This window comes from Paramisgurnus dabryanus, chromosome 19 (genome assembly GCF_030506205.2).
Source record: "Paramisgurnus dabryanus chromosome 19, PD_genome_1.1, whole genome shotgun sequence".
Lineage (NCBI taxonomy): Eukaryota > Metazoa > Chordata > Actinopteri > Cypriniformes > Cobitidae > Paramisgurnus > Paramisgurnus dabryanus.
The window spans coordinates 12,190,593-12,202,996 of NC_133355.1; the positions used below are offsets into that span (position 1 = coordinate 12,190,593).

A 12,404-nucleotide genomic window follows, 5' to 3' on the forward strand; every position below is an offset into this window, starting at 1 on the left:
TCAGAGTTTGAGTGCATTTACTTTATCAGCTGTGGGTTTAAGTAAACAATGTTTGGAAAATAATGATTTTTACCTTTTGCTTGACCATTTTACCATTACTTTTTTGTAATGTCATCCTGAAATCATAAAAATGTCTGACTTCAAGTCTTTAACTTGAACATAATCTTTACAGTCATAATAAATGGCTTATGTGTGTGAATGTACAGCTACAGGTTGCTCACAGACTTAACATATCCTGTTATATAACAACAAGCCTGAACTCCCCACAATGTCAGTCTTGTTTTTCCCACTATGAACAATGATGTGTATATCCTGTTCGTGTGAGGAATATTTCTTGCTTAATTATTGTTTCTTTGACACATATCCTCTGTGGCACAATCAATTATCTGTAGGCCTACATCCTTATTGATGTTGATCACATTGCTATCTGAATTATGTTACTATTTTTCATGTGTGGTTTGGAGACGTGACCTCCGAGACAGGCAGACACATAGTATAGTATTGACGAGTTGAAGTCCAGCTTCCCACCCTACTGGACCTTTGAGTAAATGATCAATAAAAAGAAACTTGTTTGAGGATTTTAGAGACCAGAGTTAAGAATGTTAAATTACACAAATATTAGCCAACCCTAAATGCTTCATTATTTAAATTATAAAAATGGGGAAACTGATTATGAAGTGGTCAAACGTATCAAGTTTGAACTTAAGAATCCCCAAGCCAGTTACACAACTATTTTATGTAAATCTAGATTCAGACATTTCTGTGGCCACACATCCGTCACTTCCTTTATGAGCATTTAAGCCATATTCTGATGCAACTTGGTTATCATTTTCCAGTAAGAAAAGTACACCATGGCACAAAGAAATGAGTAGCATTCAAGAAACAACTTAATGGGTGTAGTGTACATTTGTTAATGGGTTATTTAAAATCCAATATAATTGGTATATATTTTTTAAACTATTGAGTTGCTATGTATTGATACCCAGAAACAAACAAAGCTTGAAAGAAATGTCAGCAAGTGAACCAGAGACTTTTGTAGAGCAGGAGAGCAATCAGTTCTTACCAGAGAAGAAGAATGTTGAAAGACAGCCAACCACATCAACAAATAATGGAGGACCAAGACAAAGATCAACAAAACAGAAGGTAAAAGTTAAACAAAGCCTATTTGTATGTACTTTTAATAAGAATGCATGGTTGCAAGTAAGATGCCTGAATAAAAAATAAATAGCAAAACATTTGTTGTGAGGTGGTAGGGTATACTCTCAAGAAAAAATGGTCCAAAAGTAGTCACTGATCAATTCGGTTTTAATGCCTTTGGAAAATGGTTCAACAAACATCCATTTTTGATTACATTTTCTAGAATTTGTATATTGATTGACACATCTGAAATGAGAGGAAGTTTAATATCTCTGTGACTGATAGCAGTCAGAAAAGTCAATACTTGTGGCATTTGGTACCAGCCTTAATGTGCCACAGTAGAGGAGAGAGATATAAAAATATTTGTGTGGCACAGGCCGCACCTTGTGATGTCTGTCATGTATCTTGCCAAAGGTAGTTTACCAGTTCATTAAGACTGCCAGCAAGGAAAACTTGTTTTCCTTTACACAGTAAATAACAACTCTCATTGGTCCTTTGAAACTCTTGGCAGTATTGCCTGTATCGACTTATCACAGTATTGGTGTAAAACATTGGCCCTATAAAAAGTGATAGTTGGATTAACTTGAAAAGTTGTTTAAATTGCTAACACGTTAAAATGTGATTTTATTTTCACATAAAATATTTTTTTACAGGTGTTATAAATTGAAGTAAATGTAAAAAGTTTTTTGTTCACCTTAAAATTTTCAGTTAATTTTTTGTTACCAATTGAAGTACTTTGATTAAGTATATCCAACTTTCACTTTTTACAGTGTAGATACTAAAGTTGTACCAAAATATCAAGCGACATGACGAAGAATTAAATAGGCTACAGGTCAACACGCCTGTAGTTTTGTCACCAAAATAATATAACACTTGTGTATTTGTGCTTGAAGGATTGTGTTGTACAAATTAAATCTGAATGTAAGTTGTACAAAAATAATAAAGTCCCCTTTGATAAAATTACATGATAATCAAAGCCACTATTGGCAAATAAACGGACAATAGGCAATTCGGACCCGCGCATGCGCAAATCAAAGGCTGAGCGTCAAGGAAAAACGCTTACATGTCGCATCTAGCACGTGAACATATCCATGACCGCAAGTTGCCACATTTTAAATCACAACAGTGGCAGGCTCACCTGGAGTGCGGTATCAGTCTCTTTGCTTTTGTATAGCCTAATACACCAAGACTAAGCGGAAAGGTGAGCACAGAAAACTATTATATATTTAAATAGATAAGGTGAATTAGCTGTAATAAACGTAAACAAAACGTACAGCTGTCCAAATGTATCATTGCAATCAATGTTTCTAAGTTGTGTGAATGTTGGTGCCTAACTAATTTCTCTAAAAGAAGAAACAAACAGAAAACGCGTTTCATTTTGTTAAAACATTGTGGCATTGGTTGCCACATTTATTTTAATCAATATAACTACAAAATGTACTAAATAAACTAAAAACGTATCTAAATTCTGTAAATGTACTATTATTTATTCACCAAAGTTTAATTTACCTAAATAAAATGTAACCTTTTTCTAACCAAAGTAACACATCCTGAAAAACATGTCAGGATGAAAACTTGCAAGCAATAAATCATAGTAGTTCAGTTCATTGTGCACATGGTAACTGTAATTTATTTACTGAATAATTAGCTTTGGATTCCCAGTCAGTCAGGGTAATTAAGTTATTTTTCAAAGTGAGTTAGTTGTATCATTGAGAGCATGTTGTTTGTATGGACCAAAGCAGATGGGACCCCTGTTTTACAAAGTCTAAATTTAAAGGTTCAGCTGTTTGAGAAATATTTCTAATTTCTAATATGTCTTATCAAATGTTTGGTTTTCTTCCCCTTGACAAGCACTGTCATGACTGGACAGATTTTGTTTATTAGAGCAATACTTCCTTGAATTTGTTTATTTCTGTTAGAGAATTGAACTAATAAGATACAATTTTGACACATAGTATCTCTCTCTTTTCCAGTCAGGTGTCTGAGATGGACAGGCTCAGTTCTGTGAAGGTTAGTGTCTTACTCTTTAGTGTTACTTGTGTGAAAGTTTGTTTCGTGTCTCTTGTGTGTCAAAGACAAAGCATTAATGAGTTAATTTACCCATAAAATTGTGTTGTCATTTAAACACTTGTGTTGATCTCAACCCATGTGATTCATTGATGTCTGTGAAGAAGCCCAAGCAGAATGATAAAACAAATATATACAGGTCACTATCATTCAACATAACTTTTGGGTTCCATATAAATCATACAGGCTTGGACATCACAAGGGTAAATAAATAATAATGGATATCATGCATTTCTACAAATAGAGCACAATGCTATCTTTATTTTTATGTCAATTTTTATTGCATGAGGGTATTTGCCTGGAGTTTCTAAAGAGGAAACTTAAACACTTGCTGTGGTACATTTGTACTTTTTTTTTGTACAAAGTATCTGCAATACAGAAATTTCCCATTTCCACAATAAACACAACAGTGATATTTTACTTGTGGTTTAAATAATGCCTATCATATTTTTTTAAATCAAATGTGGTATTGCCTAGGAGTAGCCAAATGGCAAGGAGAATAGTAGATAGTTTGAAACTTGTAAAAGGTGACTGGTTTTGAAAAATAAAACAAAAAATGTAACACAGAAGAAAGTACAACATACTTTCTGCTGAGTCATTTCAGCCGAACTGATTATAAACTTCACCAATCATAAACATTTAAACTGACAGTTTGTTTGCTTATTGCAGGAATTTATAAATGTTTGGGTGCGTGATCCTCAGCTACACAAGGAAGATTTTTGGCACACGTATATTGACTACGAGATCTGTCTTTATGTGAGTGCAGTGCAAACTCTAAATGATTGTGTGCATTTTAGGATTATTTCTAATCAGAAAACTGTATTTTGCTGATGGATGTTTGGATGCCTGCATGTTAATATTTTTCTATCATCACATCACGCATGCAGTGACATGTTAGTTTTCATTCATAAATCTGCTTTAAAAATTAAAAATACATTTTACTAATGTGTGCAAAAATAGTTTAAGAAAGATCACATAGAAATTTGTTCTGTTTCATGAATGGGATTTTTTTTTGTGCTGTAAATGTAACATTTTTAGAGCAGCGTGGCTGAAGTCGGATCCTCTTTCACTGTTAAACTATAATTCATATAGGAGGGCATGCGTTTTATTATACTCTTGTTTGCAGACCAATAGCATGTGTTTCCAGAGGAAGACCTCTGTTGTAAGAAGGAGGTACAGTGAGTTTGTGTGGCTGCGTCAGAGACTACAGGACAATGCTTTGCTCATGTAAGTACTTTAATGTGAAGAACATATAATATATTGTCTTTGAGAGTTCTTTTTTTGCTTGGTTTTGCTCATCTCTGCATGTCTTTGCATTATTCTGATTTTTGTTTTAAAATATTGCTTAAATTTTATCTGTATCTATAGAGAGCTGCCTAAACTTCCTCATGGAAACCCTTTCTTCAATTTTAGTAATGAGTTCCAGGTGGGTCAACGGATGAAGGGGCTACAGCAGTTTCTCCAGAAGTGAGTTGCTTCGGTCACACTTTCTTTTCTTTTTTTGTTTCTATCTATTTCTGATTATCCTGTTTTAAAATAGATTTTTTTTTCTTTTTTTTAATCACACATTTGACGTTTCATGTTTTCAGTGTTTTAATATTAATGAATGATGAATCATTTAATAATAAATCATTCTGGCTGTCATACTCATCTCAAATTTGACATGAAGGGAATGCAGTAATTTTGCCCTCTAGTGGTGGTTGAGACACATACCCTATAAACTGTCAAATGGGGATGAGAGAAAAATCTTTATTGGAACTCACCACAATACATTTAAGTTTCTGCTAACCAAACAGTGATAGTTTTTCCAAACACTAATTAATGTAAAATTACATTTTCTATACTAACTATAGCTATAAAATGGAAATTGAAAATTAAGATCAGCACTGTATGACTTTTAACATATAAAATTTCTCAATTAAGCATTTTCCAAAAATCGATTTGGAGGTTTTTTTTAGTTTATTGTCTTTGTGTTCCTAGAGTTTTAGAGACGCCCTTACTGTTATCAGACAGTCGACTGCATCTGTTTTTGCAGTCACAGCTAAAAATTGCAAAAATAGATGCATGTGCGCAGGGCCAGACGCACTACACTGTAGCACAGGCAATACATCGATGTCCCTGTGATGTTCGTTTCCCCATCGAAGAGCAGCATCGTGAAGAAGACAGCAAAACCTTCTGGGACTCAGACTGTGACAGGTGTGTGTCTTTCTTTCATGCATTCAGTGCCTATTACTAAATGAAATTCAACTAAACTGATAAAAGCAGAGTATAGGAAGTTAAATCAATACCATGCTTTCTATGGGGTGGTTTCCCAGACAGTGCGTAAGTCTAGTCCCTGACTTAAATGAATGTTTGAGCTGAAATCAAAAATATCTTAAAGAGCACCTATTGTCCGATTCACGTTTTTAAGTTTCCTTTGATGTGTAAGTTTGTTTTAGTTTATTTTAAAGGTGACATAGAATGATTGAACAGAGTATTTATCCTTGTTCTGTGATGTGACATGTAGACAAATTTTTTTTGTTTGGGTCTGTAATGCCTTAGAAGCTTCCTAAAAACCTCTCTCAGATAGCTCTATTAGGGTGGGGGATTTTAAACAAGTGGTTTTGCACCTATTTGGCTCCCCCTACTGGCTTAACTTGCAATCTCATTACTGATTGGCTGACTTTGCTGCCACTCAAAAAATGTAGCCAATTATTTTAAAGTGGAGGGGCAGTTAGATGCCTGTGATGTCATAAGCATCAGTTTTCAGATTGGGCTGTTTTCTGGCTGAAATTTCTAAAAGAATTTCTATGAGACTGAGATGTTTAGCATGTTTAGCACTTTTTATGTTTGTGAATGTGGGTAGACTACCATTATTCAACAAATACAAGGTAAAAAATTTTTTTCATTCTCTGTCCCCTTTAATGATATGCAAAAGATACATACCCCAAAGTAAACGATGACGCGAGTTATCGTTTCCAACGTAAATCTCTTTTCTTGGACTACAACACAAACACGGATTGTAGGCAACAGTTTACTTCCTTGGATTGGTGATGTAGACAAGACCGACATTATCATAATTCCTCCCGCTTTGACTGTAAGTTAACTCCTGTTAGCATTGCATTGTGACCGAATCTTTAAAACTTGGTAAGGAGCATTACATTTCCAGCTGACGTCAGAGGTATTCAGGCCAATCACAACGTACAATTTAGCTGGCCAATCAGGGACACATTGCTTTTCAGATTGATTAGTTTTGTACAAAATCAATGGGTTTGAGGAAAACAGTGTATCTGGAGCTAAAAAAACCACGCAAGCACATTGTATTATACCAAATACACAAAATAACGTTGTTTTAGCAATTAAATAGATGCTCTTTATAACATATCAGTGCCAGTGTTTTGTCTCAATATGCACATAAGTAAGGTTTTTGTAAGGTATGTTTATAAAAACTACTTAAATGTCCTAATATAACTAAAGCCTGGGATACACTGCAGGATTTTTGCAATTTTATAACATCATTACACTGTGCAAAATGGATCGTTTAAACTTTGGTACGAATAGCCTGCAGACTGTACGATGATGACACCTATTGAATTGGAGGCTTTGACGGCTGCGTCATATGTTAGCGCAACGTCACCCGCAAGCGCTAGTGATAAACAAATACCGGTACGCAGGTCGTTGCAGCAAACGCACTGTGCGTTGATCATGCTGAATTTCTGACACTGTCAGAAAACTATCGTAGGCCATCTTTGGACGCAAGACCGGGAAAACAGACGTCTTTGAACCTCTCACACTGTATGACATAGGACCACAGATGAAGAACCATGATCAAAGAAATCGTGCCGATTGTTTCACAATGGCAGTTTTTCGTCTGGGACAGCCAAAAATCTTGCAGTGTCTCCGGGGCTTAAGGCCTACTACTGGATTCATCTAAACTATTAAACTAGTCCCAGACTAAAATAAATGTAAGAGCTGTTCAAACTGAAAAAAACTTGCACTGACATATCTTTAAATACATCAGTGCCCTTTGTTTTGCCTCAAAATGCACACAAGTCATGTTTTTAGTAAAGCATGTTTGTTAAAACTAGTTATATTTCATCAGAAAACTAAGACCTAGTCCTGACTTTAGATAATCCCTGTTCGGGGGAACCACCCCTATATGTTTTATAATTAATTGTAATCTTTTTTAACTTATGTCTTTACTAATATGTATTTACTGTAAAGCTGCTTTGCAACTATGGAAAATGGTAAGAAGTGCTACATAATAAGGACATTTCAACTTGAAACTTATTTGCTTTAGGCTATTTTGCATATTATGTGTCATTAATATAAAAAGTAAAGTTTGCATGATATATGCAATAAAGAAACGAGTCATGTTGGTGTGAGTTCAAATAATGATAATACAGTTCAAATATTGATAATACATTTAATATTTGTATACAAAAGTAAGGTGGTATTATCTAATTGATCTTTTTTTGCGATCTGTTTCTTTATAGTACAACGTCCTCTGGTTTGGGTCATAGTGTAGGACCTTCCACACCTGTTGACAAAGACTCCACTCATGATAGCCTTGACCATGAATTCCAAGCTGCAGTATCCGAGGCAGAGTTCTTTAACAGCCTGTCTACATCTCTGATCAATCCGCATCATGTTCTCCTGTGACATGCAGATGTGTATAATACTGACAAAGTGCCCCAGATGCTGCTCGCAGTGTCCAAAGTTATATTTGGATGCATGATAATGTAAAAGATTTCTTGTTTTGGCTATTGTTTTATATCATGTTTGTCGAGTTTTTCTTTTTTTAAAGAAAATGTATTTATATTTCTATTGTGAAAGTGAGTTCAGGTGTGAAAGGGATCATTTACATCATGTATTGTTCTACATTGATACTGGAATGTGCCTGACAAAGAAGCCTTTTTAACACAGCTTCTGTATTTTTTTTTTTGTACATGCTTTTGTTTAACAGATTTTAAAAGAGTATTAGTAACATGGCATTGCATCAAGACTTTAAGTGTTTCTTAAAATTATTTAGTATTTTTATAAGTTAGTACTGCTAGAAGAATTGAAGTCTGTAAATGTGTTAGGATAATATTATGTTTTTTTAAAAAGGACATTTTTATTGTATATGCAGTCATAAATGAATAAATGCTTTATTTTTTGAAAATCTGAGCCTCTTTGCTGTGAATAACTGCACTGTAAAAAAATTAGCTGCCTTAAATTTTTTTGTTTAATCAAGTCATTTTAACTTACTATTATTTATCTTGAGATGACTTACTTTAACTATTTTTTATAAGTTAAAGTATGTCAACTTTATTTTAGAAGTTGTAGCAAGTCATCTCTTGTCAAGATAAAGTTGAAGTGACTTATAAATCTGAGTTGATTGAACAAAATTAGAGATAGGGTTATGGTTTTTTACAGTGTGGAAATGTACCTGTGTGGATAGCAGACATGGGGACTTATGACTTGGTGACTTGGACTCGAGTCGACTTGAGTTGTTATTTTTGTGACTTGACTTGACAAAAAATAAAATACTTGAGACTTGACTCGGACTTGGAAGTTAAAGACTCGGGACTTGACTTGACTTGAGACACAATGACTTGAGTGTTAATCACATCATGTTTTCAGTATGAATATAAAATATATAAACTATTTAAAAAAATAAAGTTGACCCAGTTGGAGCGCAGGCTGAGAATGGCGTTGTCATGACTGAATCACGACACTATCATCAGTCATGCCCTCTCGTACCTTACGCACACCACACACCACAGAACAGATATCAACATGTCAGCCGGAGGGGTACCGAGGGTCATAGCTTAAGCTTCAACAAGATGGCAAAAGACGAACAGTCTGTTTCAAGACATGCAACATTAAAATCACGGGCATCCAGACGACAACCTCCAATTTCGTCTGTCATTTGAAGAGCCATTCTGCCCAGTAAGTGCTTGTCAATTTGTTAGTATCTGGTTAGTTAGTTGGTAGTTAGCTAATGTAATAATAGCTAAAGTAGCCATTAACTCTCATCATACCGTGTAAGGGACAAATGTAGGCAAAATAAATTTTTTTTTTTTACTTCCCTTGATCTGAGCGGTACGAGACTTGGCTACTTTTTCCAAGTTTGCCACCTGAACACACACACACACACACAGAGAGAAAAATGACTGGATTCTACAATGTTAGGGCCGGTTCACATATCACGTCTTTTCCTCAAGTTCGTTATTTCAAATGTAGACGCACGAACGGAAGAGATTACAATTTTGTTTAATTCCATGATGTATTTTACTAAACATGATTATTTCTTTATATTCTATATATCTTTATTAAGATCAAATTCTGCAGGTAAAATTACAATAATAAGGTGACTTGACTTGGACTTGACTTGACCTACTACAGGACTTGACTTGACATAGACTGTGACTTACTTGAGACTTGAAGGTTCAGACTTGAGACTTACTTGAGACTTGCACATGTGTGACTTGGTCCCATCTCTGGTGGATAGTGCATAATGAATTAATAGCATCCTACACATCCTAAAGCAATGGTTTTTAAAATGGGGGCCGCAAGATTTTGAAATACATTAATTTATCATGAATTCTGTGTAATTAAACCTAAAAAATAAGGCTACTAACCAAAAGCACTACTTTTTTGTATAATTTAATGTTTTTTTATTAAAATGTTGAGTTTTAGAACAGTTATTTGTCACAAATTTTCTTTGGGGGCCGCAAAGGAATGCACCATACACAAGGGGGGCCACACGCTGAAAAAGTTTGGGAACCACTGTCCTAAAGCACTGAATAAGGGGAGTTTGCATAGAAATATCAATTAATAAAACACACACACACACACACAAAGTTAGTGTATAAATAAAAGCATAATTTTATGTTATTATATAACTCAAAAGATAAGTTAAATCCTGTGCAGGGTTTCAATGGAAATCCCAAAAATTGGCTGCAAGAATAAAGGGATTGGGGAAATAAAAAATCTGGAAAAAGCCATATTTAAATTTCTGCCCACTCAGAGGTCAAGGATAGATGTTGTACTTCACCTGGCCGCAAAGTCTCTCTTTTCCTCCGTCTACACGCAACAGCATTTTTTCAGCATCTAATCGTTGTTTTAACGGAGAGATTAAGTTCTCAATGAATGAGGGATGAAGTTTGTGACAGAAGTGTTTCGCTGAAGCCGGTGGTCTGATTGGGGCTACGTTCGATCCGTGTAGGCGTAGATTCATCAGCGTCTAGAAGCAACCGATAAACACTTGCAGTATTGTCATTCACATCACCAGACTCAAAAAACCTCACCAATCTCTGCCACTACCACTCACCGTCACTGTAGTGACCAGTAAACCCATAAGCCATTTTGTTGCAATAAATCACACATTATAGATAAACAAATACAAACCTTACTCATCCAGGCGGTTTGATTATAAACCAAATCATTCTAAAATGAATCAACCTCTTTAACATGGTTTTGCATAAATGCTACCTTATTGGTAGAACTAAAAGTCACATTAAGAAATAAAACAAAAAGCCACCTCTACCTTTAAGTCATGGGTCACTAATCAGAAGCACTTAGGCAGAGCAGGGGTTGCTGTGGTGATGGTGGAAGGGGGAGAGATGGTCATTTATCACTGGCTGTTTCATAGTGAGGCTGAAAGGAAAAGACAGCGCGGAGTCTGCAGACAAACGACCAACAATAAAGAGAATTAATCAGCACTGATTACCTGACTCCCCACAGCCGATAATGGAGGCTTGGAGAAACAAAGAGAGAGAGAGAGACACATCAGAGAGCAAGCAAGAATGGGTCACAACAAAATTAGCAAGACATCTGTTCGCTCTAAATGGACTCTCTCGACAAACATGACATGTAATCTTTTCTGCCTCGCTGTTTTATATTTCATAAACATAAATGCTATATCCCTGAACATTGCTTCGAGTTCTTGGCTGACATTGCCCTGGAGTCCGTCAATACAGTGATCAGAACTCAGCACAGGCTGATGGATTAAACGACTGAACGAATTGGATTCTTCTTGCTCTGCAACGCCAGCTAATCATTCCCCACATACAGCAATAAAATGCACCTCCAGCACGGTCATATGCTCATATTCTACATTCGCCTCACCCATCACTGTCACATGTGATTTTGAAATTCGAGATGACAAGGGTTAGCCATTTATACTTGCTGTCTGGAATGCTAACGATCAAGGGAACGGGGAGCGAGTGAAAAATCAGCCAAATCTGCCCTCTTATACCCAATATCAGAAACTACAGTCTATTTGCTGACAAACATTTGATTAAAATCTAATGCTCTAATTATGAGATTAGGATCATCAAAGTCAGTCAGCAATTCAGATGCCTTATTTTCTTAAATGTCACTTTAGTCTTTTGCTGCAAAACCCTTAGTATATCCTACAAAAATATCTACTTCTAAAAAAAGTCTTTAGTCACTCTTCACTGTTCTTTTTGGATAAAGGTAAAAGGCTCAAAAATGGAAAAATTTGGACTCTTGCAGCTCGACAAAAAAAATCTGATGTACACACGCGGTCTTTCGTGCAGTTTTTACACTGTAAAAAAACTGCAGCATTTTTGTCATTTTTATGCTACTTTAACTTAAAAAAACTTGTTTTTATATGTTATGTCAACTATTCACAGGTCAAAACTTAAAATCTTATGTGGAATTGACTTGCAACACCAAGTTGTTTTAATTTGATGCTACATTTGTTTTTTACAGTGTATACATGCGCTTAGAGGACTTGCTGAATGCTGAAAGATTGTTGAGGATTTTGCAAAAAAACTTTGTTTCGGATTAAGCAGATTTGAAGTAAAAGTACATGATAAACATATAATATGGCACGTATTATACAAGAACATATTTAGTTTTTGACGGAGGTGGTGTTTACTGGCTATTGCATCTGTGCTCCTTGTATCAAGGTTATATGAGTGTTCTGTATTTACATTATGTAGAATGATTGTACACTGTAAAAATATATTTTTATGTTACTTTAACTTAACAAATGCCAACTTATCACAGGTCAAAACTTAAAGAGCACCTATTTCATTGCTGAATAACAACGTATTTGGTATAATACAATGTGTTCGCGTGGTTAAAAAACATTATTTTCCACATACCGTACATTTTTGTAGCTCCAGAATTCACTCTCTTCCTGAAACACTGATTGGCCAGCAAATCTGTACATTGTGATTGGCCTGAAGACCTCTGACGTCAGC

At 35.2% G+C, this 12,404-nt stretch overlaps 1 protein-coding gene and 1 long non-coding RNA gene across 5 annotated transcripts; one reads left to right on the top strand and one right to left on the bottom strand.

Annotated features, from left to right (window-relative positions):
- The first annotated feature begins 2,186 nt into the window (after positions 1-2,186).
- Positions 2,187-8,316, top strand: snx10a (sorting nexin 10a). 4 transcript variants are annotated; one of them, XM_065289370.1, is made up of 8 exons: positions 2,187-2,338; positions 3,111-3,147; positions 3,874-3,960; positions 4,331-4,431; positions 4,573-4,671; positions 5,185-5,400; positions 7,408-7,430; positions 7,680-7,846. In XM_065289370.1, the coding sequence occupies exons 2-8, from the start codon at positions 3,124-3,126 to the stop codon at positions 7,709-7,711; spliced, it is 582 nt and encodes a 193-aa protein (XP_065145442.1). In that variant the 5' UTR covers positions 2,187-2,338; positions 3,111-3,123; the 3' UTR covers positions 7,712-7,846. The 4 variants fall into 4 exon arrangements, with proteins under 4 accessions (XP_065145442.1, XP_065145414.1, XP_065145433.1 ...); XM_065289342.1 differs by lacking the exon at positions 7,408-7,430 and having other exon boundaries at positions 7,680-8,316; XM_065289361.1 differs by lacking the exon at positions 7,408-7,430 and having other exon boundaries at positions 4,618-4,671; positions 7,680-8,316.
- Positions 8,317-10,090: 1,774 nt separating this feature from the next.
- LOC135772216 (uncharacterized) lies at positions 10,091-10,775 on the bottom strand. The gene is made up of 3 exons (XR_010543221.1): positions 10,718-10,775; positions 10,226-10,414; positions 10,091-10,128 (listed from the first exon to the last, which is right to left on the bottom strand). It is a non-coding gene; the product is annotated as an uncharacterized lncRNA (long non-coding RNA).
- Between the last annotated feature and the right edge of the window lie 1,629 nt (positions 10,776-12,404).

What these genes read in the sequence shown, in the direction of transcription:
- snx10a (XM_065289342.1), top strand. Translation starts at nt 3,124, where the DNA reads ATGGACAGGCTCAGTTCTGTGAAG. An exon ending in ACAGGCTCAGTTCTGTGAAG is followed by an intron (nt 3,148 to 3,873) that starts GTTAGTGTCTTA and finishes TGCTTATTGCAG; the next exon opens with GAATTTATAAATGTTTGGGT. An exon ending in TGGGACTCAGACTGTGACAG is followed by an intron (nt 5,401 to 7,679) that starts GTGTGTGTCTTT and finishes GTTTCTTTATAG; the next exon opens with TACAACGTCCTCTGGTTTGG.